The 27842-nt window shown below is 34.1% G+C and overlaps 2 protein-coding genes across 3 annotated transcripts in view; both read left to right on the forward strand.

The window, feature by feature from the left end:
• Positions 1–12089, forward strand: part of LOC125234187 — a 39480-nt gene extending 27391 nt beyond the window's left edge. Inside the window, exons 2-6 of the mRNA XM_048140394.1 lie at positions 9839–9955; positions 10192–10263; positions 10356–10460; positions 10569–10679; positions 10863–12089. Coding sequence (XP_047996351.1) covers positions 9839–9955; positions 10192–10263; positions 10356–10460; positions 10569–10679; positions 10863–11247 — 790 coding nt within the window. The 3' untranslated portion in view covers positions 11248–12089. The remainder of the gene's footprint in view (positions 1–9838; positions 9956–10191; positions 10264–10355; positions 10461–10568; positions 10680–10862) is intronic.
• The window catches only part of LOC125234004, a 315889-nt gene that overhangs the window by 130311 nt on the left and 157736 nt on the right, over positions 1–27842 (forward strand). Inside the window, exon 1 of one of the 2 annotated variants that reach the window (XM_048140186.1) lies at positions 7252–7406. The exons of the other annotated variant lie outside the window; for it this stretch is intronic. The gene's annotated coding sequence lies outside the window, so the exon portion shown is untranslated. Of the gene's footprint in view, positions 1–7251; positions 7407–27842 lie in introns of those variants that run through there. 2 annotated transcript variants of the gene reach the window in all.

Genomic DNA, 27842 nt, shown 5'->3' on the forward strand with positions numbered 1-27842 from the left:
TCATAAATTATCGAATTCGATGTTGCTCGCCTAAGGCACTGGTTCCACCGCGAGCAAGTAAGCTATGAGCTATCGGCTATAAACACGAACAAAAGATAAGCACTCCCGTACAAATAAAAGAGACACGGCGATTTTGATAGCTCACCACTGGGCGAGTAACTATAAACATCGCCGTGTCTCTTTTATTTACACAGGAGTGATTATCTTTTGTTCGTTTTTATAGCCGATAGCTCATAGCTTACTAGCTCGTGGTCGGACCAGTGCCTTAGCAAAACTATGGAGATAACTGATTATAATTTTCTTGATGTAAAACATTAGAAATTGTGACACACGGAAACAGCTGAAAGGTGAACTAAGAATATTCTATTTGAGCCGCTTTTTCCTAGGTCCTCACCACCGTTTAAGTATCAAATCTATTACATTTATAGGTACCTTTTTGAATCTTCGCTCCAGTGTAGTGTAGGTGGTTCTGTGAACCTGCAAATAATCTCGTAGTCCTGTTACACCGTTATGGAAACGGTCAAAACTAGGTTTATGAGTAGAGAGCGGATTTCAGGTAGCGATTTAAATATTAATATGGATATTTATGACTCGCATAATTTATTATTTTTTCTATACACAAAAAAATGTATCGGAACATAGAAAGTTAAAACCCTATTTGATGCTTTTGTAAATATTGGGCAAAGATTATGATGATAATAAATAAAAAAAATGTTTGTAAATTTTTTAAATAGTTTATTTAACTTTATTTACTTAAGTTCCTCTTCTGTAATATTTCGTCTGCACATTATAATATACTTCTTTTAGGACTCAAATAATAGAAAAATGAAAATAATTTGCTTTTTGTACACAATAAACTTCTTTATTTAGAATAAAATATTTTTTTTAGTTTTTCTGTAATTTGTTGCGAAAATAACATTAATTTAATCTAATTATTCAGCTAAGTTTGCGATGTGTAATGTATAGTAATAATAGATTATACCTACCTAAGATTTTATTATTAAACCACATGACATGTATTTAAAAAATTGCACCAGTAATATCCATATTAAAAATCGCTACCTGAGATTCGCTCTCTATTTATGAGTCATAACCAGGAGATCGGACGGATTTGCGACATTCTTAGTGACTTACGTCATTTTAATGACTTTTAGTATGAGATGACGCACAAAAATCCGATCTCTGGTCATAACTGTCATAAGGCTTGTATAAGTGCTAGGGAACATTCGGGTATCACTGTATCGCTATCGTGTTGTTTCTTAGATAGGGCTGTGAAAATGTCGCTTGGAAGTGTCAAATGGAGTGAGAACCTGAAGAGTGTTTTATACTGTACGATTCAATCATTGTACGCCAGTACCTAAATATAATACCATTTCTAATACTTTTTTTTAATAATTGACTTTTCTGTTTACGTCACTGTAGGTTACGTAGTTTTATGTCAGTTCCCAGCATGACCATCTTCAGTCTTGATCATCAGACCACTTGCATGTCACCATTGTCATTCGATTTAAGTAATGCAAAATTAAATTTTAATCGGGAAATTTTACTTCCAAAAATTGTCAAAAAACAAGCTGCCTGTTTGTACGTAATAAAAGCAGCTCTTTTGTTATTTATTATATATTTAGTTACTGTTTATAGTGTTTATTATTTAAATAGTGTTGATTTCAAAATAAAATGAAAGCACAAATCGACGTCAAACTAGTTGCAGTAAAAAATGATGTTTAAATTAAAGCCTCCGCCACACATAAAGCGTTTTGATAGCGTAGTGTTAGCGGAGCGTTAGCGGTGCCCAATGATAGCGGTGCGCCGGACGAACGCTGGCGTTCCGCTCGCAATCAGCGCTCCTTAGTTCCCGTCGGCGTCCGCTGGGCGCAACGCCAGCGTTCTACCGGCGCACCGGTATCAATGCGTTCCGCTGACGCTCCGCTAACGCTCCGCCTACGCTCTCAAAACGCGCATGTGTGGCCGAGCTTTAACACATTCACACTAAGGTAGATGAATATTCAATTTATTTTTCCCCTCACTAGCTCGGAAACACGTGTTTTGTCCTTTAATACCAGTGAGTAAAAACGCATTTTATCCACTAGTGAGTAAAGTAATTTGACCTTGAATAAAGTCAAATTAACTGCTTTAAAATTGAAAAAAGTAGTTGAATCTAGTAATAAAGATGATTTACCACCTGTTAAACTACTGGAAGCAGTGATAAACGCAGTTTTTGCGTTGTAGTTTCCTCGCTATAGTGAGGGGAAAAGTTTTGTGTTACATTCGGGTGCAAATGTATTTTACTTCTCGTGTGTTAAAAAATTCCACATTCGGTGTTAAAATACAACTTTGCTCCCTTGTATAACAAATAACTATTATCTAACAGACGGCCGTATTATTCGGACAGTTGCACTATATTTAGGCACTAAGTTAAATATAGCTATTTGCCCAAATGTTACACAACTGTAACTCGACCCGTTTCCTAATGTTCCGATTGCATTTATTTGACTTGTCCGACGAATTCGTATGAATTAGGATTATTTTTATATAGTTCGTTTAGAAGAGGAAGTTTTAGCTGCACCTGATTCAGTTTTGTGGTTGTGTGTGTCCATCTGTGTGAGGCCTGGTCACTAACACTGAAAGAAGAAAGCTCCTGGTAGCGGAGAGAAAGATTTTTCGCAAGATCCTGGGACCTATTCAGAGAGACGATGGCACCTGGAGGGTCCGGAAAAATGCTGAGATCGAGGAGTTAGTGGCCGAACCCAATATCATCGGCGAAACGAAAGCCCACAGACTTCGCGGGTTCGGTCACTTACTCAGAATGGGAGACGATCGGGCTGTCAAGAGAGCGTTCTTGGGTCGACCGGCTGGTGGCCGCCCGGCGGGTCGACCCAGGTACCGCTGGGAGGACAGTGTGGTGGAGGATCTGCGTCGGCTTCAAGTCAGAGACTGGCAAGAGGCTGCGCAGGATCGGGACAGGTGGCGATCTCTCGTTTCGGAGGCCAAGATTCACTTTGGATCACTGAGCCACAATAGTTAGTTAGTTAGTGTCCATCTTAATTTAACCGACCTACCTACATCCGGTATATTTACGACCGGTCTGGCCTAGCGCGTAACACCCTGCCTGCTACGCCGCGGTCCCGGGTTCGAATCCCGGTAAGGGCATTTATTTGTGTGATGAGCACAGATATTTGTTCGTGAGTCAGAACCGAACTCCTCAAATCTGAACGGCACACTTATAGTGACTTTGGTATTTTTATAAGAACAGCATGCACTTACGTCCAGAGCAGTGACATTTGGTGCAGTGGAACTGCTGATGATGGTCAGAACCGAACTCCTCAAATCTGAACGGAACGCTTATAGTGATTTTGGTATTTTTTACAAGAACAGCATGCACTTACGTCCAGACCAGTGACATTTGGTGCAGTGGAACTGCTGATCATGGTCAGAACCGAACTCCTCAAAATATGAACGGCACACTTATAGTGACTTTGGTATTTTTATAAGAACAGCGTGCACTTACGTCCAGAACAGTGACATCTGGTGCAGTGGAACTGCTGATGAAGATCAGATCGGAACTCCTTAAATCTGAACGGCACACTTATTTAGTGACTTTGGTATTTTTATAAGAATAGCATGCATTTAAGTTCAGAACAGTGACATTTATTTAGCAATGTTTGTTAAGAATATTGAGTTTTCAAGTCAAATTTTGTCACGCTTTGATTTCTTATATTTAATCGGATTCATGAGGAATTGAGTCAACTCCTCAAACCTTAACGGTATAAGGTAATGGCGCCTATTAACGTGGTACTTAAGGCAGATTTCAAAAGATACCAAAAAATTAAGGGTATCAAAGCTCATTAACGACCACAAATATTTTTTTATGGAAGAGTATTTATTGAACTATTAGTTTTGAAGAGTTTTAGGATCATTTTAGTTTATTATATGTCATAAAATGATTATTGAAGCCAACATACCTAAATTTTCTATTACCGTGGTAATGAACAGGTTGCAGTTCTATTAACGCGAATTGAGATTTCATTACCGAGGGTATGAATGACAGTGTTTTTCTGCCATCGGTAAATAGAAACCCATCTCAAAATTCGGAGCTTAATACCGACGGTTGAATATACAAATTATGACAAATACATATACCTATACTATCCTCCTTTATGAATACCCACAGAAGACTCAGTTTCACCTAAGAAATCTGTACTTACGGTACACTAAATGTCATATTTTGATACAAGACTAATATGTCGCTCGGTAATAGATACTTCTATAGGAACCCATTACCGACCCAAACAAATATTGCATGGATCGGTAATAGATTCTTATATATTCTATTACCGAGGGTTATCTGATCGTACCATCGGTAATAGGCATAAATTGGAGTATTATAAAATCTAATTCCGACCCATAAAAACAAAGTCATACAGATGTATTTTCATTACAAATCAAAATAAAATATTGCAACCTTATATTAAAACCAAGTTTAAATAACTGGTAAGTAAGCATCAGACTTTATGTCAAAGTTTTAAAAAATATGACAAATTAACGGTTTTCATAGAAACTACGAAATCAGTCATGAAGTTTTTGCTAAAAATTAAGGTTTTGTTGAATAATTTTCATACCGCGTAAATAGTTCTTTGATAGCGTGAATAGATCAAGATTGAAACAACTGTAAGACATTATATAACTGATCACATATACTTAAAATAAAGCAAAAAGAACTAATATCACTACTTTAACTATTACTGTGGTATACCACAGTAATAGAATCTACTCACGAAATGGCGCCTTTCACCGCTGTCTTTTAATTTCCACTTTAAACACATTTCCAGGCTAAACAATACGTAAAAAGTACTCAGAAGTCACGTAGAAAACTATAAACAATAATTTGAAATGCATAACTTTCACCTGTTTGCCATAATTATTACGTAAACTACTAAATGAGATTGGAGTTCACTTAGGTTTAGCGTCACACGTCAGTATGACACAACCTCTTCTCGCGGCCCCGTGGCAAAAACTGTCAAATAGCGAGCGTCTTCTTTCATTTACACTCTCTATCGCCTATATGTGCGTTAGTCAACTAAACAGGCTTCCTTTGTGTGAGTAACTTTTTTTGAGAAATTGGTCGGTTTGCCTATAAAATGCGTATTTGCAAATGCGGCGGTAATGGACGTCGATTTCGATACCCGCGTTGATAGCCGCCGTTACCTTACGTATATTAATTTGTGTTGCCATCAAATAATTAAAGCATTAAAAGCAGTTTAAAAAAATACTTACACATTTCTACATAATCCTACATTCACCAGAACCCCAAAAACGGCGGTTTTTTTTTCTTAAAAATTATTTAGCCTTATTCTTTACCTGTACAGGTATTTCGATTTGTACTGACACCGGCAGCTATTTAAATGAAATTCGTTTAAGTTTATTATCTTGCCAAAACGATATTGAGCTATTTCTATTTCATAAACTACCTACATGCTTTTTTTAAGATTATTTTAATTCCTTATTTATTGTATTTTTTTTTTGTATTTTGACATTAACGTTTTTGAATTAAATTGAGTTATTTTAAATTCCTGATCTTTATCGCAGTCGCAAACTAATAAAGTCAAAGGCCAAAAGCACTGTAACATACATTGCGCTTATTGTCAAAACAACATCAACTCATCTCGCAAAATGCTGCTTTTTATGTGCCTGTTCAATGAATGAATACTTACAAATATTTTTCCAATTTTTGCTTTTAAATGCTTGTTTAAAGTAATATTAGTTACGGAACCCTCAACAAACTGACCACCTGTAAAGAGTAAGACAACAATGAGTGCAATTACGCCGCATGCGCAGGTAGAAATGAAACAATACTCCCTAAACAACCACGTTAACTTAGCACTTTATTCATTGCAAAAAATAGCTTATCCTCAGTGAATTAAGGTACTTTTGATCGATTTTGTAATTTTTGTAAAATAATAAATAGTGATGCTCATTTTGTTTTGAGGTTAGTTTTGAGGAAGTTATTACGCGCACGTTGTGGTTTTAAGGAGGGTTCAATTTAGTGGTAAAGTGTAAACTTACAGGTAATAAATTTACTTAAAATACAATCTTAAGTCTTGGCTTGGAAGCGTTTGATATTTCTGTAATAAGTAGGAATGTGTTTATTTCAATTATTTGTGTAATAAAGTGAAGGTGTTAAAGGATAGTCTACGAGCATAAATTGAACTCGGGCGCCAACCGTAAAATGTCGATTTTAATAAGGCTTCCACTTTATTGGTTAAGTTAAGTTCATAATTTCATGCAAATCCTTGTTCGCTATCAAAAATATTCCTTGTCAAAATTTTATGAAATTTTGATGATATCGCTGTTGGCCTAGCAGTAAGAGCGTATGACTCTCAACTAAATCGGAGGTCGCGGGTTCGAACTCCGGCAATGTACAAAGTACATTGTGATTTTCGAAATTCGAGTTCGGTGAAAGAACGCGAACGTGAGGAAGCTTAGCCTAATGAATCCCAATAGGGCCTCTGCGTTGAAAAGTCAGATGGAAGTAACTTCCGCAAATCAAGTGTCTGATACGCCTTATCCTGGGATTACTTGCCAAAAGCTCTCAGGAACCGTGACAAAAATGTGGCATACCCAAGGCAAGGAAAAAGAGGAAAATGTTATAAAATATTTCTTTGTTTACAAGTAACTACCAACAACGATCCATTATTTGATTTGATATACTGTTTGTAGGTAAAAACACACTAACTGCTCTGTTTTGGCACACCTCGGACACTGGCGATCAAATATATGAAAGAGGCGCGTTCCTAGCACACAGTCTAAGCTCGTGTACGTGAACGCGTACTATGCTTGTATGAGTCAGATATGACAGGTCGACTGTTCGCGTTTTTGACAGGCGGTAACTGTGAGGTAACCGAGAGGGGGTGGGCGGCACTTTCAGCGGGGAGCGGGAGTGTCCATACTGTACGATAAGTACTCTTTATTATACTGTGGTTTTGGTCAAAAGAAGTTGATTTTTGTGTTTCTAAAGCCCGATCACCTCATGTGTTAACTAACTAATTTTAAGGCTCAACCATCTTATACACTTAACGAGACAAACATCTGGAATCATCATCATCAGCCTCACTTCTCATGTAACTGACCAACAAAATCCCTCGTGAAATTCGGCGCATCCCTAAACTCTAATCTCTAAGCCCATGCAAAGCTCGCATTGCCAAGTTCAATAGGCATGCGCACGCGCAGTGTCGGCCATACTCGCCCCCCGTCAACACGCATCGGCGATCGATGCCATCGATCCCACTATCGATTTCCAGTGACGTTTTAATTTCCGGATTTGTCAATCGATGTTTTAGTGATGTGTTTAAACGATTAACTGTGTGTGTGGTGAATGTGTGTGATGGTTTCGTTTTGTGTGTTGCTGGCAGGTAAGAAGTGTTTTTAATTTTTTTTTTAGTTTTTAGAAGTTGTACCTACTTATGTACTTAATATTTTTTTTAGCGTGAAATTAAAAAAAACATTTAATAAAAATATATAATTATAGTAGGTGATTATTGGGAGTTTCAAATCAAAGATTTGAAAACTCCCAATATCACTTCATATTTAGGACTCGTACTCAGGTTTATTGGTGATTTAAAACTCCCAATAGGTTTTCAGATGATTTAAAACTCCTAATCGGCTTTCTCATGATTTGAAACTCTCAATAGGTTTTCAGATGATTTAAAACTCCTAATCGGCTTTCTCATGATTTGAAACTCTCAATAGGTTTTCTGATGATTTAAAACTCCTAATCGGCTTTCTCATGATTTGAAACTCTCAATAGGTTTTCTGATGGTTTAAAAAGCACACAAGGTTTACGATTGCATATTTAGAATTAGAACTTGTGAACTGTAAAAGCGCAATCAGATTTTTAACTTAACATTTCGGATTCGTTCATTTGATTGAAACAGATGAAGTATGGTGTTCGTTGTTAAATGGTCCATTTCGAAAATGTAAGCCGTAAAGTTAAGTTAGGTATGATATTAAATAGCAAAAGCTTAACGCAACACACTCTCCGAGGTGGCCAATCTCAGATGTGGTCTCTCTCAAGCGTTTGCTCGATTGACAGTGGCGTTTACACACAACGTGTCTGATCAGCTCGTCAGCGTCGCAGAACACGAATGGACCCCCAAAGTGTGAACTCTGGTGTAGTCGCGTTTTACATGCATCGATTGAGTTTGACCCCCTCCGGGTATGGGATTCCATATCTATCGACCGCGTAAATACAGAGATCCCCAAGTCTCGAATTCAACACTACATGCCTCGGTTGGCCAAGCCAAGGAATGGTTTACGTGTTGAGGTTGTCGGTCGTCACAACCCGACATACTACACATCACCATTTTTATTTATATGAAACATTGTAAAAACTTTATAAGTGTGATGTAGACCCAGTTATGCTATTGGCTGTTTCGGATTACGTACTCCCACGTCATATCTACTACGAATTTTGTAATATATGGTTTAAAATAACGTATATAAAATATGATCTTCTTTGACACCCATAACAAAGAGTTCAGTATAAATTAAAGGCTAGCGTATGTCATATACTGCACTTTGCAAAGCAGAACTTTTCATAAAGATATAAGGTTCAAATTTTGATTATATTAAAATCATGACATACATTGAACAGTATGCGAAATTGCAATCACTCATTTAGTTGTAATTTGAGTCAGTTTACCTGGTTGCTCACTCGCTATGTTTATCTTATAAAATGATCACGATTTACATGAATTATAAATGGTTTTGATATATAATAGATCTCAGTATACATATTTCAACTATATTGTGAGTGGTAAAACTCTAAAAATAATATCGTATTTATTCTCTATGTTTTAGTATGTTAAAAATAAAACAATTAATTTATCATGAAACCATTTTATTTAAGTAATGAGATATATTACAAGCACGACGACTAACTAAAAAGTAAAGTACATTTTATAACATAAAATTTTCTAATAATTACTCACTTCACTCAACTTTTTTACAATTTTTTCTACCAGACCTTCAGTTGCATTTAATAACTCATCATAGTCATCTTGAACAACATATTGTACTGTAACCCCATTAGATTCGATATTTGATTGCTCCAAATCGGATATACTGATTTTAATCAGACGCTTTCCTTTTGTAACCTTTCTGATGACATGGGAATTTAAACCCATTTCTTTTATTTTCCTCTTTCCTTTCTTAGCGATTTTCTTCTGACTTTTTGCTGGTGTACCTGATAATGGAATTTCTAAAGATGGATTCAGGAGCAAATCCTGGTATTTCAGGTACGCATCCATGTCTTGAGAATAATTGAGCGGATCATTCGGTTTTTCACAAACTTGCGAATAAAATGGTGTGGTTTCAGTCATTTCAGCAGCGTGGTTAATAGGTTGCGAGCCCTGTAAAAAAATATCAAGTTAAATATATTTCAACACCAAATAAAAGTACTCAAAGATACCAGAATATAATAAAAGTAAAATACATACCATTCTGATTTTGAAACTGATAATGCACCCGGCTTGAAATCTCGAACTGTTGTAATTTTAATTTGTTAAATGCTCTATTTATAACTTCGTAGTAACAAAATATAGTATAGCTATTAGCTATTATAGCTTGCACATTGAACGCGGTCTTAACGCGGCGACATTCGTTCTTGTTTCCGACAAAAGAAATATTACACTTTTGTTTTTCAATAATTAGCTGAGTTGAATATTATATTACAGTGATGATCAACCTTTGTATTATATTGGTTTCTTACTGTATTTTTGCAAATGTTGTAGTTTATGTTAGTTATAATTTGCTTTTAGGTTGTTAACTCATGACTTTACGTCAGTTTCGTTTTATTAATAAAACCCCTGGCTTATTCATTTCCTCTACTATTTTCTAACAAGTGCAAGTGTTACAGTGCGAGTTTTACGTACACGGAGAAATTCACCTTGAAACAATGTTCGTAAGTTTGTAATATTTTATTTAGCTATAAACTATTCTGAATATGGTGTTGAGTGATGTTTGTTCTCGATTAAATTTACCGATAAGTATCCTTCTAAGTAGCAGTTTTATGCGAGTTAAGTGCGTATTGGTATTAACTTTAACTTAAAATTTATAACCCTCGCTGGAGAGAGGTACAAGTACAACTGTGAAATCTCGTTCGACTGAACATAACAGAATCTTATTTTTTATTTTCAGGTCTGACTTTGAGTACCATGTAATCCAGTCTAAGAAAGACCTCGACTCTGAGGATGAATCTGGATCATTAAAGTATGTATTTTAATTAAATTTAAGATTTTATTGACTTATTATTAATTTTTGTTATTATTAATGATCTGATGGATAATCACTATGTATTGTAGGACTCAGAAGAAAACAACCAAAAGGAAAAACGCTTCTCAGATCCCGAAACGTGACGCGGGCTGGTCGCTGGACAGAAACGTCGTCGAAGAATGTGTTAGTAAAAGGTAATTAATTAAAACTGTGTTTGAAAACTTGTCTACAAATGCGAACTTTTTATTTATTTCTCTTTATTTATGAGAACTGGAAGTAATATAAAGTTTTTAATATTACAGCAAGAAGATCAAACCAAAGAAAACTGTGAAAAAGCACGCATCGTCCGTGTTAATAACTGATACGTTGCAGGACAGTGACACTGACCTTGATGAAGAAGACAAAACTAAAAGGTAATTAATTCAATTCAGTTATTTTATATGTAATACATATATTTACTTAACTAATTGTAATTAGCCTTTGAATCTAAACATTTTAAACCATAGTATTTAAATTCTTAAATGTTAAGTACTTACCTAATTAACTAATTATATTTTGTTGTATTCGATAATATAAATAAGTTTTTAATATTCCAGTACGACAACCAAGTCGAAGAAAGAGACACCTGATTGTAAGCCAGGCTGGTTTTCAAACTGGGCTGACGAAGGACATGTTGAAGCCCAGCGTCGAGCATCCGCTGCCAACTCTCTGTCGTCCGTGCTAATACGTCGCGTCCCAGGCGGCTACGTGCGTCGCACAGCTTCGTTAACCGGTGATCTTTTTATTGATCTTAAACTGTATAACGTAGTAGATATTCAAAACGTTCCATCTGAAGCCCGTTGGGAGAAAGCGCTGGTTAATTTTAAATATCGTGTGGATTCCGTTTCGGATATAGTAGATGGAATAAATAAGATTCTAAAGCGTTGTAAGGACGACTTTACAGATGAAGGAACCTTTTTCCCAGATAAAAAAAGCCAATAATCTTTAATCTTTTTTACGTCTAATTTAGTCTATTCCTATGTCAATAGGCAAAATGCCTCATAATAGCTCCATATTTTGTTCAGTGTGTGACATAAGTATTCCAAGTAAAGCCTTTTCTGCTCACTTGCGCACTAACTTGCATAAAAATAATAACTCTGTTCAATTAACTCCTGATATTGAAAAAATAAGCAGCGCTTTCCGTAGTAGAATAGCATCATACAGAGTGCGTGGACCAGAGAGTAGCCTCCATGACTCACCGGTAAAGTTTCTGTGCGCTCTTCGTAGACATATTAAACATATTCTCGAAGCGAGAAGGCTTGCTTTTGGATCTATAAAGGTTAACTTTGAACTGTTTGCTGAATTTGGTTTGCCGAAAAATGAAGCATGTGAAATTAAATCATTCGCTACGCAAAATATCATTTTACATCAGAGTTACGAATTTAAAGAAATATTTTCAACCATTTTGAACACATTGAGCACGAAAATTGATGAATTTCAAGAACGGGACAGTGGCTGGAGCTTTCTACGAAACTTATATCTCGAGATAAACATAAACAAATATAATCCTCTTAGAGCGTCTAGATTTATAGAATTACCAAAGTTAATAAAACATCGAAGAGCTTGTGTAAATATTAAAAACAATGAAAGTAGCACTATCTTCGAATGATGATAAACGAGTAATATTAAAAGACAATATTCACACACTTGCGTGGGGACATGCTTCATTTTTCTAAATATAGTTATATAGTGATATTTTAAAGGAAACTTTGAACTAATTTGTAAACACCTACTTTACTTTTTAAGTTAGCTATGCCAGTATGTATATTATTATTAAATAAACTTAAAAAAAAAAAAAAAAAAAAAAATAGTTTTTCTTTTTTAAACCCACCATATTTATGTACAATGTTTAAATCAACTCAGGATACTTATGTTATGATCGTATACCTGTATCACGAGTACAATATCGTATCATGAGTTGATTTAAACATTGTTTTCAGGAGTATAATTTACAGGTTAATAAAATGCGTTTTATTTAGCACATTCATTTATTCAAAGAGGAACGTGATTTTCTAAATACCATTTTTTCATACATATTACATTTTTTAATGCACAAGTTTTTTTATGGTACACACAATTAAAAATACAATCATTAATACAATATTTTTTATACAGTTCTTGTAAATTCGGTGCACCCTTTTCACTTAAATCTATAACAGTACAGTTTGAATATAATTCTTTAATCCATTTAATTTTTTCCATACCTTTAACGAATATTATCTTATCTTTAATATGATTATAAATAAGTCTTCTAAATTCTCTATAATCAACATAACCTTCGTGCCACAAAATACCTAAATGTTTTTCAATCCATTTTGTCTGCCTCTCTTCACTTTCCGTCAATTTAGAAAATCGAAAAGGGGGTTTTATTAAGAAAACTTGAGTGTATTCTAGCGTGCTGTATGCAAATTCTTTGATAATAAATTCGTTTTCTTTTGTTTTAAACCCTTGAAGGTCTACAAATATATGCTGCATTACGATACTTTTTTCGTAATATTACTTAAAGGCTTATATTCAAATACACTATCATTTAAAATCAGACAGTAAGCTGCAGTGTTCTTTGGTATATCAGATTCACAATCCAATTCAACTCTCACATCTACTGAACCGGTTTTTAAGGTTTCGTTTTGACGAGAACAGTTGATAACAAATAAAGGAGCTTTATCTTTAAAATCTTTAGGGCTAAGCAACGGCGCTTGTAGACGATTATAATAAGACTGTTGAAATTTCGCATACTGTTCGTATAATATAGCAAACTTTTCACCCGAAAAACTAACATCAAAACTTTCGTACGGAAAGTAAACTGAATTCAAGAAAACTTTAACATCTCTCAAATTACAGTGATCAAAGTGTGATATGTCTTTATTAGCTTCATTTTTTCGTCCCGTTTTCAATCCAATTATAATATAACGCGGCTTTTCAATTTGCGATGAAGTTTTGATAGACCAAGAATGTTTTGACGTCTCAGGCAAGAGCGGATATTCATACAAATCCCAAGTCCTAAATGCTATCTGAACGGCACGATCTCTTTCTAAACATTTGAGTAAATTTAATCTTTCACGATCAGACACTTTAACATGAGGCATGCGCCATACTATTTTAGATATAGTAATATTGTCTATATATTCATTCGCATTTAATTTAACACTATTCAAATTAGTATTGGATCTTAAAAGAATAAGTTCATGCTTGCAATTAATTATGATTTTGCTGTAATCCTCAGCAAACCCGAGAATCTTGTTTAAAGGTACAGACACAGAAAATGTACCTTCCGTGTTTTTTATACCATTGACATCAAATCCCCATAACTTAGACATGGATGCTTCCAGTCCATTCATAGATACAAGAGATTTCATAGTTGTTGTAACTCCTGCGTTTTTAATTTTGTCAATTTCGATTCCATTTAATTCATATCGAATATCTTGAAATAGATGAAGTATGGGGTTGTTTGTAAGAAGAACACTTTTTACCTCGGCTTTTGTTTCTCTATTGAATGCGGTTATAGTACCTTCTATGTATAAAGAACTTGCTGATGGTAGTACGTAAAGATCTTGTTGGTTTATAGGTATACGTATTTCATCGTTGAAATTGAAACTTGTGACGTACGGTTTATATGAATGATATTCAAAGCTCTCGATAGAATTATCAAAGACAAAAGGTTCTGTTAAGTTTAATATACTCATTTTAATAGGCGTAAGCTTTGGAGGAATTGCTTATTTTGTTTTGTGAGTTTTACTTTAGGTCTTCTTTTCGTGATTGCAGGATGAGTACTGGTAATGTTTTTAAGAGAGACTGAACTTTTATTGAAGTCTATCATTTTTTTCTTAAATGTAAATATAACTGAATTTCTTCACCCCGTAAATTAACTAGATTATTGTTAACGTCTAAAATTCTTATCGTTATTGTGTTTAAGCTATTTTGGGTTACAGGGAAATAAATAACGTTTTTTGGTGTTTCTATAATCCGATAACCAGGTGGCACGTTTGGTACAAACTCGTGAATTATATGACTAGGTTTTCCGTTAACGAATGAACCGCTCACTATGTCACATTCGATGCGGACTATGGTTGTTGAGAGAATGGAGACAGGATAAGGGGATTCAGTTAATATATTAGCTTGAATAGATTCTGAACCGAAGCCAAGTATATTACCGATGGAGCCTTCTTTGTCGAAATGAATATTTTCAGAGCATAAAATAGATGTTTTTAAGGTATTATTATTGCATGTTAGTGCAAAAGAGCATCCTTCAATATGTTCTTTAAGGTAATCGTCAATATCTTGAAGTTCATATGATCCTTCAGGAATTTTAATTACTTTGTTTTTACCATAATAGAACTTATTATTTCTGTCGTCTATGTTGGGTATAGAATTAAAAGTTGACATATACAATAGCCCACACTCATATTCACCATCCAGGTGAAAAGCTGGTGAATAGTTTGTTAACAGAGTGGAAGATGTTCCAGTTATAGACAAAGTGAAAGACATTGTGAGAATGATAAACTGATTATTGTGCGATGATATTTAAACGGTTATACCAATATTGTTTTAAATACTTTAGGCATAAGTGTCCACAATTGACAGTGTTAAACTTTTGATATGTGTCATAATTATAGTAAATATCATATTTTTTTAAATACCTCTTTAATTCTAGCGGAGGTGAAAGGTCACCATAACTATTAAAATATTCACAATAATTGTTATCTTTTACGTAGGCTACCCAGTGTGTACCATTGTTTTTAAAACTGTCTAAATTAACAATTCCACATTCTACTTTTTTAGGAGTCTTTGGTAAACTGTCTCTCATATAAACTCCTCGAAAATATGGAATATCAGATGAGTGTTTTAAAATGTCAATATTTGAAAGAGCGCGCCTGGGTAACCTCTCAGTTAGTTTTTTGAAAGTTTCAAACATAATCCTTTGCCATTTTTATATGGTTTAATGTGTAAGCCTTTTCCTAATGCAATAGATTCCATCATCTTGTTATGTCGCTCCGATTCCGCTAAATTTTTTCTGGCGGCTTTGTAATCACCTACAGCTTTAGCAATTCCGGCAGCTCCTCCTGCTAATGACCCTAGCGCAGACAGACCAGCAAAAATAGGTATCAGCGGTAAGAAGCCTCCAGTTTTTGGAATTGGTATAAGACGAGGTACCCGTACCTTGGAATTGGTTTTAAAAATTTTCGTCGCAGCAATAAGTGCCCGCTCAATTATATTACTACCTTTTGTTTTTGGTTTCTTTTTTAATTCACTGCGTATCTTGGTCACAAAACGTTTAAATGGTTTTATACCCGCACCTGCCTTTATTTTAGATTTCATCACTTTGCTAACTAACCACGAAGCAATTTTTTCTCCTCTCCCTGCATCTTTCGATTTTCTTCTTTGTTTCGCCATTTCGTATAGTTCTAAATCAGCACGATGTCTATCAGCTAAATCCGAATAACTATCATATGCTATGTCGTGTTTCATACACGCATTATCTAGCGCATTAATTCCTTTATCGCCTCTCTGCAACCTTTTGCGCAATTTTGTTCCCGGACCACAATAGTTATAACCAGGTAAGTGTAATTCAAAGGGTAAATTATTAATAGCGCTGTTTAACAGTCCTTTCCCTTTCATATCTCGTGAGATAATAACACTATCATTAAAAGGAAATTATATAAATATCTTTAAACAACCGCACTTTTATCAATCCAACTGTTTTCGCTATTATTAAGGCCCAACCATTTAACATACAACTTTCTACCCTTTCTTTTAATAACCTTTTCTACAAGGTAAACGTTTGGATGGTTGGTTTTCAGAAGTTCTTCCTCGTAAAATGTACCGAGTATAGTGTTTTTATGCTGGTCTTGAATGTGATACGTAACAGATTGAGTGCGATTCACGTGAGTAATAGTGAAAAGTTCTGTTGACCAATTAGGTGTGTAACCTTTGTGAAAGGCATTTTTATACTTGCTAATGCGTACACAATCTCCTATATTGAATTTGTTCGATTTATAAGACAAATTGGATAGTGATTTTTTAATATTTTTTAATACTTGCATTTCATTATCAAAATTTACATCAATAGGTTTTATTTTTGTTGTGCGATGCACAGTCTGATTATATGATTTTACTACATCGTCTAATGGCTTACCAACCCATTTATAGTTACCAACTAATGCAAAATGTTTGTAGAGCTTAGACTTAAGTGTCTTTATCAGCCTTTCAACAATAGATGCCTTCTTAATTGAATAAGTTGAGTAATGATTAACTTTTAATAATTTTAAGTAGAAATCGAATTCTTGATTGTAGAATTCTTTTCCTAGGTCAGTTTGTAAGTTTTTAGGTCTTCGTTTAGATGTTTTTATTATTAGTTCAAATGCATCTTTGACTTCTGTTTTAGTTTTAGACTTAATAGGTGTACACCATGCATACTTTGAAAATGTGTCAATAACGGTTAAAATATATTTATATCCTCTGTTAACAGTATGAAGCTTTTGTAAATCTATCAAATCGGCTTGCCATAAATCATCAATTCCTTGTAGTACAACCGATCGTCGCTTAAAATTTCTTCGCGCTGACCTGTGGATCTCGTTCACTATTTGTTGTTTTATCATTATTATATTTTTTTAAAATATCGTCTATCTCCTTCTTCGTATAAAAGTTCAGTTTTAACTGAGTTACGAGTTGGTGAATTTGATTATTTATTGTGTTAAACAAAGAGTCTATATACTTCTTTTCGTACATGTTTTGAATGTGTTCATCAACGTACTGCTTGTTAACTGCATCATCGGAAGATAATGGTTTAACAACCCCTTTTAATCTTATAGTTTTTAGATCAAAATTTCCTGCTTCTGTTCGAAGCAAAGCCTTGTACTTGAGCTCAGAGATTTCATCAGTACGCAAACGTTTATGAACATGGTGACCGAATTTGTCTATATTCATTTTTTACTTGAAAGTCAAACTTCAACTGATGGGAAAGGTAAGAGTATATACATTTATATATTATTTATTAAGCCTGCTTCACGTAATTCTTCAATTATGGATATTATCTCGTTATCTAACCCTGTATTTCCAGCGTCACGCGATGCTATAAGCAGTTTTAATCTGTCAACTAATTCGTTTGGATCATCCCAATATACATATGAAATATCTCTTTTTACTTTTTTCATTGATGGTAAACCTTTACCGGATATATATTCTTCACTTACTGTGCGCTGTTTGGATAATTTGAAAAGAGGTTTTATAAGGTTTAAATATTTCATACCCTTGTTGCTTTTTATGGGTTTCTTTGGATCAAAGTCGCGTCTATGTGCATTCGTTTTCATTAACAATGTTTTATATAATCGTTTATCATCTTCAGTTACTAGTTTTAAGTCAGGTACTTTCTTAAACAACAAATCATGTAAGCCTTGTGTTAAAAAATAACTTTCTCCACCTATCACGAGTTTATCATCATTAACAGAAATTGGGTAAGATCCAAGCATTAGCTTTCCACGCTCATTTCGTACACCAAATGGAATGTTCATGATAAAATATTGTTTCTGCCAAGCGGGATCATCGCGAGGAGAAGGAAACGAGTCTGACGTTCTAAATGAAATATTATTTGTTGTATCAGAATCACTTTGGTTCACACTTTCTTGAGATGAAGAATCACTATCATTTAATTCATTTTCACTATAATTTGGTTCAGATTCAAATGACTTTCTCAACAAAGTTTTATTATCCAAACTTTCTTTCATCCCATCTTCTGAAGGACTATATTTCAATGTTTTTACTGGCTTGTTCCATTTAAACCTATCGTTATCAAAATCTGAGTCACTAATGATTAGATTGTTATCATTACTACTATGTTTTTTTACCATTTCACCAAGTGGGTCTGTGATTGGTTTTAACATTGCTTCCAACATCATATTATCGTTTGATTTAACATCACGAATGCGTTTAACTTTTTTCTTACTGCTTCAGCAGATTTGAGTACTTTTTGTTTAAACAATTTTTCTTCATTAATTTTATGTTCCATGTCTGAACTAGATGGTTTCATTTTAAGCAATAAGTGTTTAATGTAATACTATGCTTTATATATCAAGTCAATCTAGAATTATAAATGTATCAAATCCTTTTCTATAACAGCCTGAATTTCTATTACAATCTTTATTTATGACTAAGTAATCAAACGGGATCTTCCATACTTGTGCACACATTTCACGAAATTGAGACCATGACATATCACTTCCTACATGTTCATCATAAACATGCTTTAAATTAATATCATCCTGTTTAAAAAGAATAATTAAGTTAGCATTATCTCTTATTAATTGTTTAGGTATTTTACTATACGTCTGATTTAGATAAAAGCTATCTATATTTTTATGCCTTCCCATTGCAAAGTAATCTCGTATATTATTTTGATTTTCACACGCAACATCATCAAATATTATAATGGAATTCATGTTTGCTGTATGAGGACTTAAGATTTCATCATTTGCGTTATATTTTTGAAATGATACTGAAGGAACTAGCTTTAAAACTTGCTCTAGAAATTGATACATTGGTTGAAATAAGGTTTTAGAATATACATAAACATTTTGAAAGCGTAGACCATGTTCATGTAGCAGCAAACCGACAATTAAATTTGTTTTTCCACAGTTCGATGGGCCACATATTATACAGCGAATGGTGTCGGGTAAAAGCGAGCCATGTCGAAAATAACGTTTATTGGACAAAGAACAAACAGCATCCAACTGCAATTTCTGAGACTGTTTTACGAACTTCATTTTGTCAATAGGCACGTGCAACTAACTTGAAAGGTGTTTTATCATTAACGGAGTTTTATAAACTTTTGTCTATATATTCGTCATGAGCGTTTTAAATCATCAGAAAACCTATTGAGAGTTTCAAATCATGAGAAAGCCGATTAGGAGTTTTAAATCATCTGAAAACCTATTGAGAGTTTTAAATCACCAATAAACCTGAGTACGAGTCCTAAATATGAAGTGATATTGGGAGTTTTCAAATCTTTGATTTGAAACTCCCAATAATCACCTACTAATTATTAAACGAGATGCGACTTTACATTTCCAAGTTTCCTGTTATACATTTCATTTAGATATAGGTAACATAAATAAAATTAAGAATTGCATAACTTTTAAAAATAACAATTTGATTTGCTTCAGACTGAGGAAAAATTCTGTGTAAACATTAAAGTCAAGTTGTTTGCTATAAGATTTTTTCTTAAGTGCTTACATCTTGTATAATAACGGTCAATGATAAAAACATGTTTCAATAAATTAGAATATAACTTATAGTACTTACACATTTAGTAGTCAATCAGATTAACCACTTCCTTGGCAATGTGGTGACGGGTCAAGAATTTCACCACCGCCTTTCTTCCGTTGGGTGTCATATATTAAGTTGACTGTGGGATATTGGGTTAAATATGCTGCTCCTAGTCAAATCAGCTTATTTTTAAGAACTATCAGAACGAATTTGAACGACTTGCTAATATGGAATGAATATCAAATCAAATTGAGTGACGTCACGGTCAATTCAGTTACTTTACAACCTATTTCTTTCTGACTTATTAAATAGAAATTGGATTTAAAAATGACTTCTGTCCATGTTTTTCTTATAATTATCTGATGCTTTATTTTGTGCATGGTAATAAATATTTTATTAAGAACAGTCAAAGTTCTCTATTGTGGCGTAGGCGAAAGGCTGGCAATCTGTCACTGCAATGTTACAATTTCATTTTCATTTAACCCCTTAATTGCCAAGAGTGGCCTAGTGCATGAGTAGTTTCATGTGCTTTGCCTACCCCTTTATGGGAAACAGGCGTGATTGTATGCATGTATATAATGTAGCCTATTATATGTCCCATTACAAGGTTCTCACGCGCGAAAGGGCTATAGTCCAAACGTTAGTCCAATGCGGATTAGGGACTTTACAAGTTAAACCTTTGAATTTCTTCCCAGATGTCCTATCCCAGACCTATGCATGTTTCCTCACGATGTTTTCCTTTTTCACTTCAACCTCTTAATTTTTCTATTTTATACTGAATTGATACGTTTCTATGACACCATAGAAATAAAATTTAATTCGTAGCCCCAACTAAAATTTCAGTTTTTAAACGTTTTTAGTTATTACGTTAATTTACAATAGCAAAAACAAAATACATACCTACTGAAATTAGTGACTTGCGTAATTTATACAGCACTGTGTAATATTATTGCGCAAAACTTGATTGGCCTAATAAGTTTAGTATTCCTACGGACAACCATCTAATCATAAATCTATGTACACAGCGTTATAAATTATAATTTTTAATAGCACTACACTAAACATTAGCACATATTTATCATAGTTACGGCAAGACACCACGGACTTTAATTAGATTATCAAAGAGCGGAATTCTTCATAGCAAAGATCAAACTGTCAAAGGGATTGACCTAACTGTTTTATCGACTTATCGATGTTACGGAATAATATCGCATTAGGTATTATCCATAATCAAACATTTGACCTTTTTGATAAGCAACTTGCATCTCCATATTAAAGTAAATCATGTCAGCGTTACATATGTCATTTATGTCACTTGAGTTTTCATGAGTGATTTCCGTGCCGTGTTACTAAAATGGTTAATAATCCTAAAAGAAAAACAATAAAAAATGGATACAGAAAGATTCTTCTCTTAGTTTCAAAGAAGATAGATTCTTCCACAATATATTGCTCTAAATGTGATGTTCATTTACATCAGCTAAAGAAACATTGTATTGAAAGTCACTTAGTGAGTAAAACTCATTCGTCAGAATGCTCAAAAAGTACGAGTCCAGACACATTTTATATAGGTTTAATCATATTTTTGGTTTCGTTTTATTCTTTGCTATTATACTAAAATACAGCGGCGGTCAGCTAATTAGCACCGTTAATTTGTTTATATGTATATTCATATTCATATTCATTTTATTGGTAGTGTTCAATTACAAGTCAACATATTATAAATTAGGAATTAATTTAAATACATAATCTTAAGACTAGGCATATTCAATGAAATAACACTGTTATTATTTAATTGTCCTACAAACTAACAGAGAATAGCTCCCTATGATCGTAGAACGCCTGTTCGAGAAGCCATTTTTTGAGCTTTATCTTAAAAGTAGGTGCACTTGATGCTCCTGTAATATCATCTGGAAGATGGTTTAGTACTTTACGGCCCATGACGTTCGTAAGTTTTTTAGATTTTGCCAGTTTGTGAGGCACAAGGGGCAGTTTCCCAGAGCAGGCGCTACGGGTTGCATACCTGCGCGGGGCCACATTCGCGATCTCGGGTGTTGCAGTGACCTCTTCTCGCGTAGTCACTGCCATTTGTAGTATTAAAAGTGACGGTAAGGTTAAAATGCCTAGCGATTTAAAGTGGGGTTTTGCAGAGTCCGTTTGGGGTACGCGCGCTATAGTCCTTACTGCGCGTTTTTGGAGACGAAATACCCTGTCCCAACCGGCAGCCGCTGCCCATAGCTCGACTCCATATTGCAGGTGCGCATGCACAGTCGCGAAATAGCACGATCGAACTACTTCCATTGGGAGGCATCGTGCTAGGCGTTTTAATATAAAACATGCTGTTGCGACCTTGTTGCATACTTTCTCTATTTGTGTCAGTCATGTATATCCAAAAGCCTGATTTCATTACTTTAACTTTGTTTCGTTAAGTGACAAATATTGATCGATAAGTCGATAAAACAGTTAGGTCAATCCCTTTGACAGTTTGATTTTTGCTATGAAGAATTCCGCTCTTTGTAGATTATAATATAAGTAGATTGTGAAATATAATTTTATGTGTTTCATAGGTATTCATAAATAATTATTTTAATTAATTATTAATTATTTTTAAAGGAATTATAATTTGATTGTTAGAACTTTCAATAATGCACAGTATAAGAATGTCTGTACATATAATATTTATTTATTTACATTGACAGTTACGCCCTACAAAAATCAACTGTTATACGATTTTTTTTTATACAACGAACATTCTTATGACTTGAACGGCGTCGTTCGTAAAATCCCTCGTATCAAAAGATGAAAAAAGCATGATGAAAAAAAAAATTAAGCTCAGTGTCCGAAAATCATCAAAGTCTATTCCCGCAAGTACAGACACAAACACAAATGCTCGTTCTCGCTCGGCGAGGATTTCAAGAGCAGCGCTCGGATAAATCAAGGAGCGCGGGCGCAGCCCGCCTCGCGCTGAAATATTGATTGCCGCGCTTGGCGCAAGCGATGCGCTTTTGACACTTTCAGAGCTTTTTTAGGGTTCCGTGCCAAAAAGGTACCTACAAAATGAACCCTTATGGCGCCGCTCTCTCCGTCTGTTTGTCTGTCTGTCACATTACTAAATATCTCGTGAACTACTTATGCTATTAATATGTAATTAGTAATTGTTATGAACATTGTTGACCTCTACAAATTATTAATTAATTAATATTAATTACATAAAATGGCCAAAATAAAAGGGGGGCAAAAAGCTCAAATTGTACTTATCAAAACTATTTTTTATATTTTTTTGTAGTGGAAAAAAAAATAATTATGAAGGGAAATGTAAAAAAAATACCCCCCCCCCCCCTTATCTCCGAAGTTTACTAACGAAAAATTATGAAAATTTTACGAAACAGGTTTTATGCTAAATATTACAAGAAAAATAAAATTATGTCTGTGATTTGGAAACTTTTATTTATAAGTTGTTTTTTTTTAAGTTGAGTCTTACGGGAGTTTCATATTTAAAATCAATCTATATTATGCTGATTAATGTGTTCTATGATCATTGATGAAAATAAAATATTTTTTTTTGGTAATATTTATATCATTATATGTCCTAACTTTTTTTTTATTTTACAGAATCTACTTTTTAACATAACAGACCAACAACTTTTTGTGCAGTCTAACAGGACTTCACAATGCGATACAAGTAACAAATGTAATGGCATCGAGATAATACAATCTTACAACAATAGCCGAGTACAATTATAAATTTTGGTTTTAATATAAAAGTTTCATTAATTTTGTCTCTAGTTTTGGTCAAGAGAGGTTAAATGTGTAGGCTTTTACCTTAACTGTTAAGACGGTCTCAATCTTACTATTATTAAGAAACTCCGTCCTTTTTACATCACATAAGCACATTATTTTTATTTTTATTTCAAATAAAAATAAAATACATAATCTGTACCTGTCCATGTAAAATGTCCAAGACAAAATTTTTATGACGTCAATCGCAATCTAAAAACGAACAGTGAACTTTGTACACTGATCAACGTGGTTCCTTGGATTGCTAGTTCAATGAGTAACCAAAAAATTACAATATGTTTCTAATAAACATATGGATAGAGATGTATTTCTCCAAAAATTAATCATCAAATATGTAATTTTTTTTAAATTGCGATGGTAACTACGTAAATCTATAGCAAATAATATAAATAGTCAAGTACTTAATTGAATTCGTTCAAAAGTCCCTTAGAGAAAACGGAGGCTTTTTAAACTTACGTATGTGAAAGCGGTCTTTTAGGATTATTTTCACATATAACAGTGGTCGCTAAGTCTGTCTCGTTCCCGAAAACAATAGGTAATGCGTTCTGATTTATTCACTCTTGTCGCTTCAGCTTTCGTCTTACGCCAACTTTCTCTCGTAAAATCCCGTGGACTCACCGACAAAATTATGCGCTCTTTGACAAATTGTAAGAACAATCAGGGAAAAAGGGCCTAAGTATCTTTGTAACACAAATATATTTAATATCTTTTTACTACGATTTTGGTTTCATTGGGCGTTAAGGGGTATTAATAGTTTTATTGTCGGTTATTTTCATACCCCTTTCGTTAACACTTGTGTTATGGAGTGTCAACTAGTGTTGGTGACTTAAGTGTACTTTAATATGCCGTCTAGACTTAGCGCCGGTAGTTTATTGTTGCTAAAATTATGGTTATAAAGGAGGAAAATTAAATTTCATACAGGTATTATGCATTTTGCTGAAGCATTTCAGAGATATTGATAACTGTAACTTTTAATGTGTAAAAACAATTTAAATCACTTTCTGAGTAGAGACAACTTGATCATATAATCACTGGAAACTTAAAATATTTTTTAAACTAACTAAAAGGAAACATGAATTGATGTCACACAATTTACATGCAATGATAGATAGATTATTTTATCCATTTCATTCAGAAATCATATTACTACAAAGGTAATTACGGACACCTTTAGCTGAATATAACAACTATGTCTCCTCTGCTACACGAGATAGAAGCACGCGACGGAGACCCCGTCTGGTCGTCCCACAGTATAAACTCGCTAAAACTAAAAAGTCACTCGCTGTCATTGGGGCTAAATTATACAACGCGCTTCCCACCGAAATTATCGAATTGAACGATTCATTATTCGATAAAAAACTCAAATCGCTATTAATTGAACTGGGAACATAGACGAATTCATGAATAGAGAAGTGGCCAACCCAACCACAAAAAAATATTAAAATTAAAGTTCATAATTCATATAAATAGTTAATAATAAAACTGTATAATGTATATTTTTATCATGTGAAATGTACTAATACTGATTTACTTAAGTTTAGATTATTGTATTTATACTTACTTATAAAAAATGACGTGTAAAATATCATATTTTATCAATAAAAAATCTGAATCTGAATCTGAAAATATTTACTTCCTCAGTTTTTCACGCTCATGTTGAATCTGTATATTGGCGTAGGTAATTAATGTAATTATAGTCATTTGACGATGCGTGACAGGCGTATGTTTTAGAAAAACTACATATTGCGACATTTTTAGGTTATTCTCAAATTGTAACCTTCGCTATTCCTCCTTAATTTATCATTTGTTTTGACGATATTCGCTCGCCGATGGCGTCTTTTCAAGCAGACCACAGCCTAAGCTAAGCTCGTCCTGATTCTAAGTCTCCGATTTATGCTTCGTATATCAATCTCATGACTCTATGACGCTCATAAAATATACACTTAACATCCTTGAGTCTATCTTTAAATAAAGATTTAATATTGTAACATATGATCTGCTTATAAGCTGTTTAAAAAAAAAGTATCAACACCTATATATCATTTAGAAAATGTCGTAAGCAACAAACAATCTTTACGAGATCCAACCGTTTCAGACATGAGTGTAATGCATCAAAATAAACACTTAACCCTTAAAATAATTTATGGCACGCTTGAAAGAGTAATGGGGATGTGAACTTGACCTATCCCAGCATGTGTAGTGTTGATGACTGTGCCATACGGTAGCCCTTTACGATTGATTTATTAAGTATATTGAGGCAATAATTTTATGCAGTATGTCGATGATTTTTGTGATGACATTTAATGTGAGAAAGGGAATGAATTAAAAACAACTAAGGCCTGAGAAGAAGCAAAAGGTATTTTTACCTAGATATTGAATTTTTACATATTAAAAACATGGACGGTCCAATATGAGTTACAGCAAGCCACTATTACAAAGCCTTACCTAAAGTTGACAATTCAATTTAGAACAGTGAAATTTACATACATACATACAATCACGCCTGTATCCCATAAAGGGGTAGGCAGAACACATGAAACTACTAAAGCTTCAGTGCCACTCTTGGCAAATAAGGGGTTGAAAGAAAACGAAACTGTGACATTGCAGTGACAGGTTGCCAGCCTCTCGCCTACGCCACACTTTAACCCATATCCCATAGTCGCCTTCTACGACACCCACGGGAAGAAAGGGAGTGGTGAAATTCTTAACCCGTCACCACACAGGCAGGCAGTGAAATTTAATGTGTAATTAAGTCAATTACCACACCAATTGCCAACAGTAATTTTAATTAACACTGGAACTTACAAGGGCAGAGCCTATAATAGAATGCTGATTGCTGATACGCAATTATGTGTCATCCCACATATGCATTTTTGAATAAAATGTGAACTCAAAATTTTACGATTTAAGTTGACATTTTATTACAAAATGGATGTGGGATGACACATTATTGCGTATCAGCATCCCTATAAGTTTAGAAATTATGGGCATATAAGTACGACTTTGGAATAAATCTATTCCCTACCTACCTACTCTCGAAGATTTGTGAATCCTCTAGAAATCCAGTTTTTTTCTGAATTGCATTGACAATCATCGTATCACTTCACCGCTTCGATTGATCTATCCATTGCAATAAACTATTTCTGTCTAAAAATATGAGCTCAGTTTAAATATACTAGTTAGATTAGAACACATTATTAATCACAAACGTGTAACAAACTCGTAAAAAATTATTGGAATGGAACTCGCCACACCTGATAGACATGTCGTTTACTTGTAACTGATTGACCTTATATTTTTAATAGTCATTTCCGCTATAATGAAGATTACCATATGAAGAGGCGCGTGAAAACTCGTCACATCTGCTCAGCCACATGCGGAGAGTTTGATAAGATTGACGTAAGGCTGTGGACGTGAAAAGCTGGAAATGGGAGCTAGCGATTTTGATGATAAAATTGCGAGCGATTTATTTGTCTACAATTTACATGTCTGTAACGCGGTTTGCCTCTTTACGTTGAAAATGGTCAAGCAAATTCTATATCATATTTAAAAGTGGAATTCTTTTATATACGTATTTATATGTAAAAAGATGATATTTAGACTTAAACTCTCAAACATATTTTTATCAGCAACTGGCCCAAATAAGGAAATATAATGTGAAACTCCTATGGTCTTCATCAATTTTTTTAAAGACAAAAATAATTCTCAAAGACTAATGTTCTTACAATCGGTGTAATCCACCCCACCGGTCTTCTTTACCCGAATATATACTTATTTAGATACATATACATATTGTAATTGTGACACATGATTATGGGACACGCTAAGCGAATCGCTCACCGCTCCATGCTTATCGCAGGCTTACCAAAGTACGCAAAGATATATCGACTGGTTTGCTCACGGGCGGTTGAGCAACGTTGACAAAGGAAGCAGGATCGGAAACTGACTGATCCGATGGACTCAATTAAAATGTATTTATGAAGTCTCTTTTATGCCATGCGTAAAACGTAATTGATCCATCGTTGATTTTTACTTAAATTCTTCCCATGATTTCCAAAATAGATACTTAGTGCAAATATTTCCCAGGAGTCCCAGGACTTTTACTGACATTTGTAACCCCTGAATTGACCCTTCATGACAATGACAATATGTAAAAGTATAATTGCATGATTTTGTGTAGGACTATATTTCATTGCTACTGATTTTTGTCCCAATTCACTAAGATTTATAGTACTGATACCTTCCCCCATTTAATTAGAGCCAGCGTGATCACTGTGATCAGAATCAATAATAAAGTATGAAACAATGCGCCAAAAGTACCTATACACAGCCCAAAGTATCTTTTCGAATTAATTTTGTTTAAATTCATTCCCCTGTACATCTAAATTGTTTTGCATAGAGACTATACAGAGACATAAATCTTGTTGGCGAGTCATTAATAATGATAAATGACAATGAGATCTCTTACTTTTGAAGCATAATAC

Source organism: Leguminivora glycinivorella, chromosome 15 (genome assembly GCF_023078275.1).
Source record: "Leguminivora glycinivorella isolate SPB_JAAS2020 chromosome 15, LegGlyc_1.1, whole genome shotgun sequence".
Lineage (NCBI taxonomy): Eukaryota > Metazoa > Arthropoda > Insecta > Lepidoptera > Tortricidae > Leguminivora > Leguminivora glycinivorella.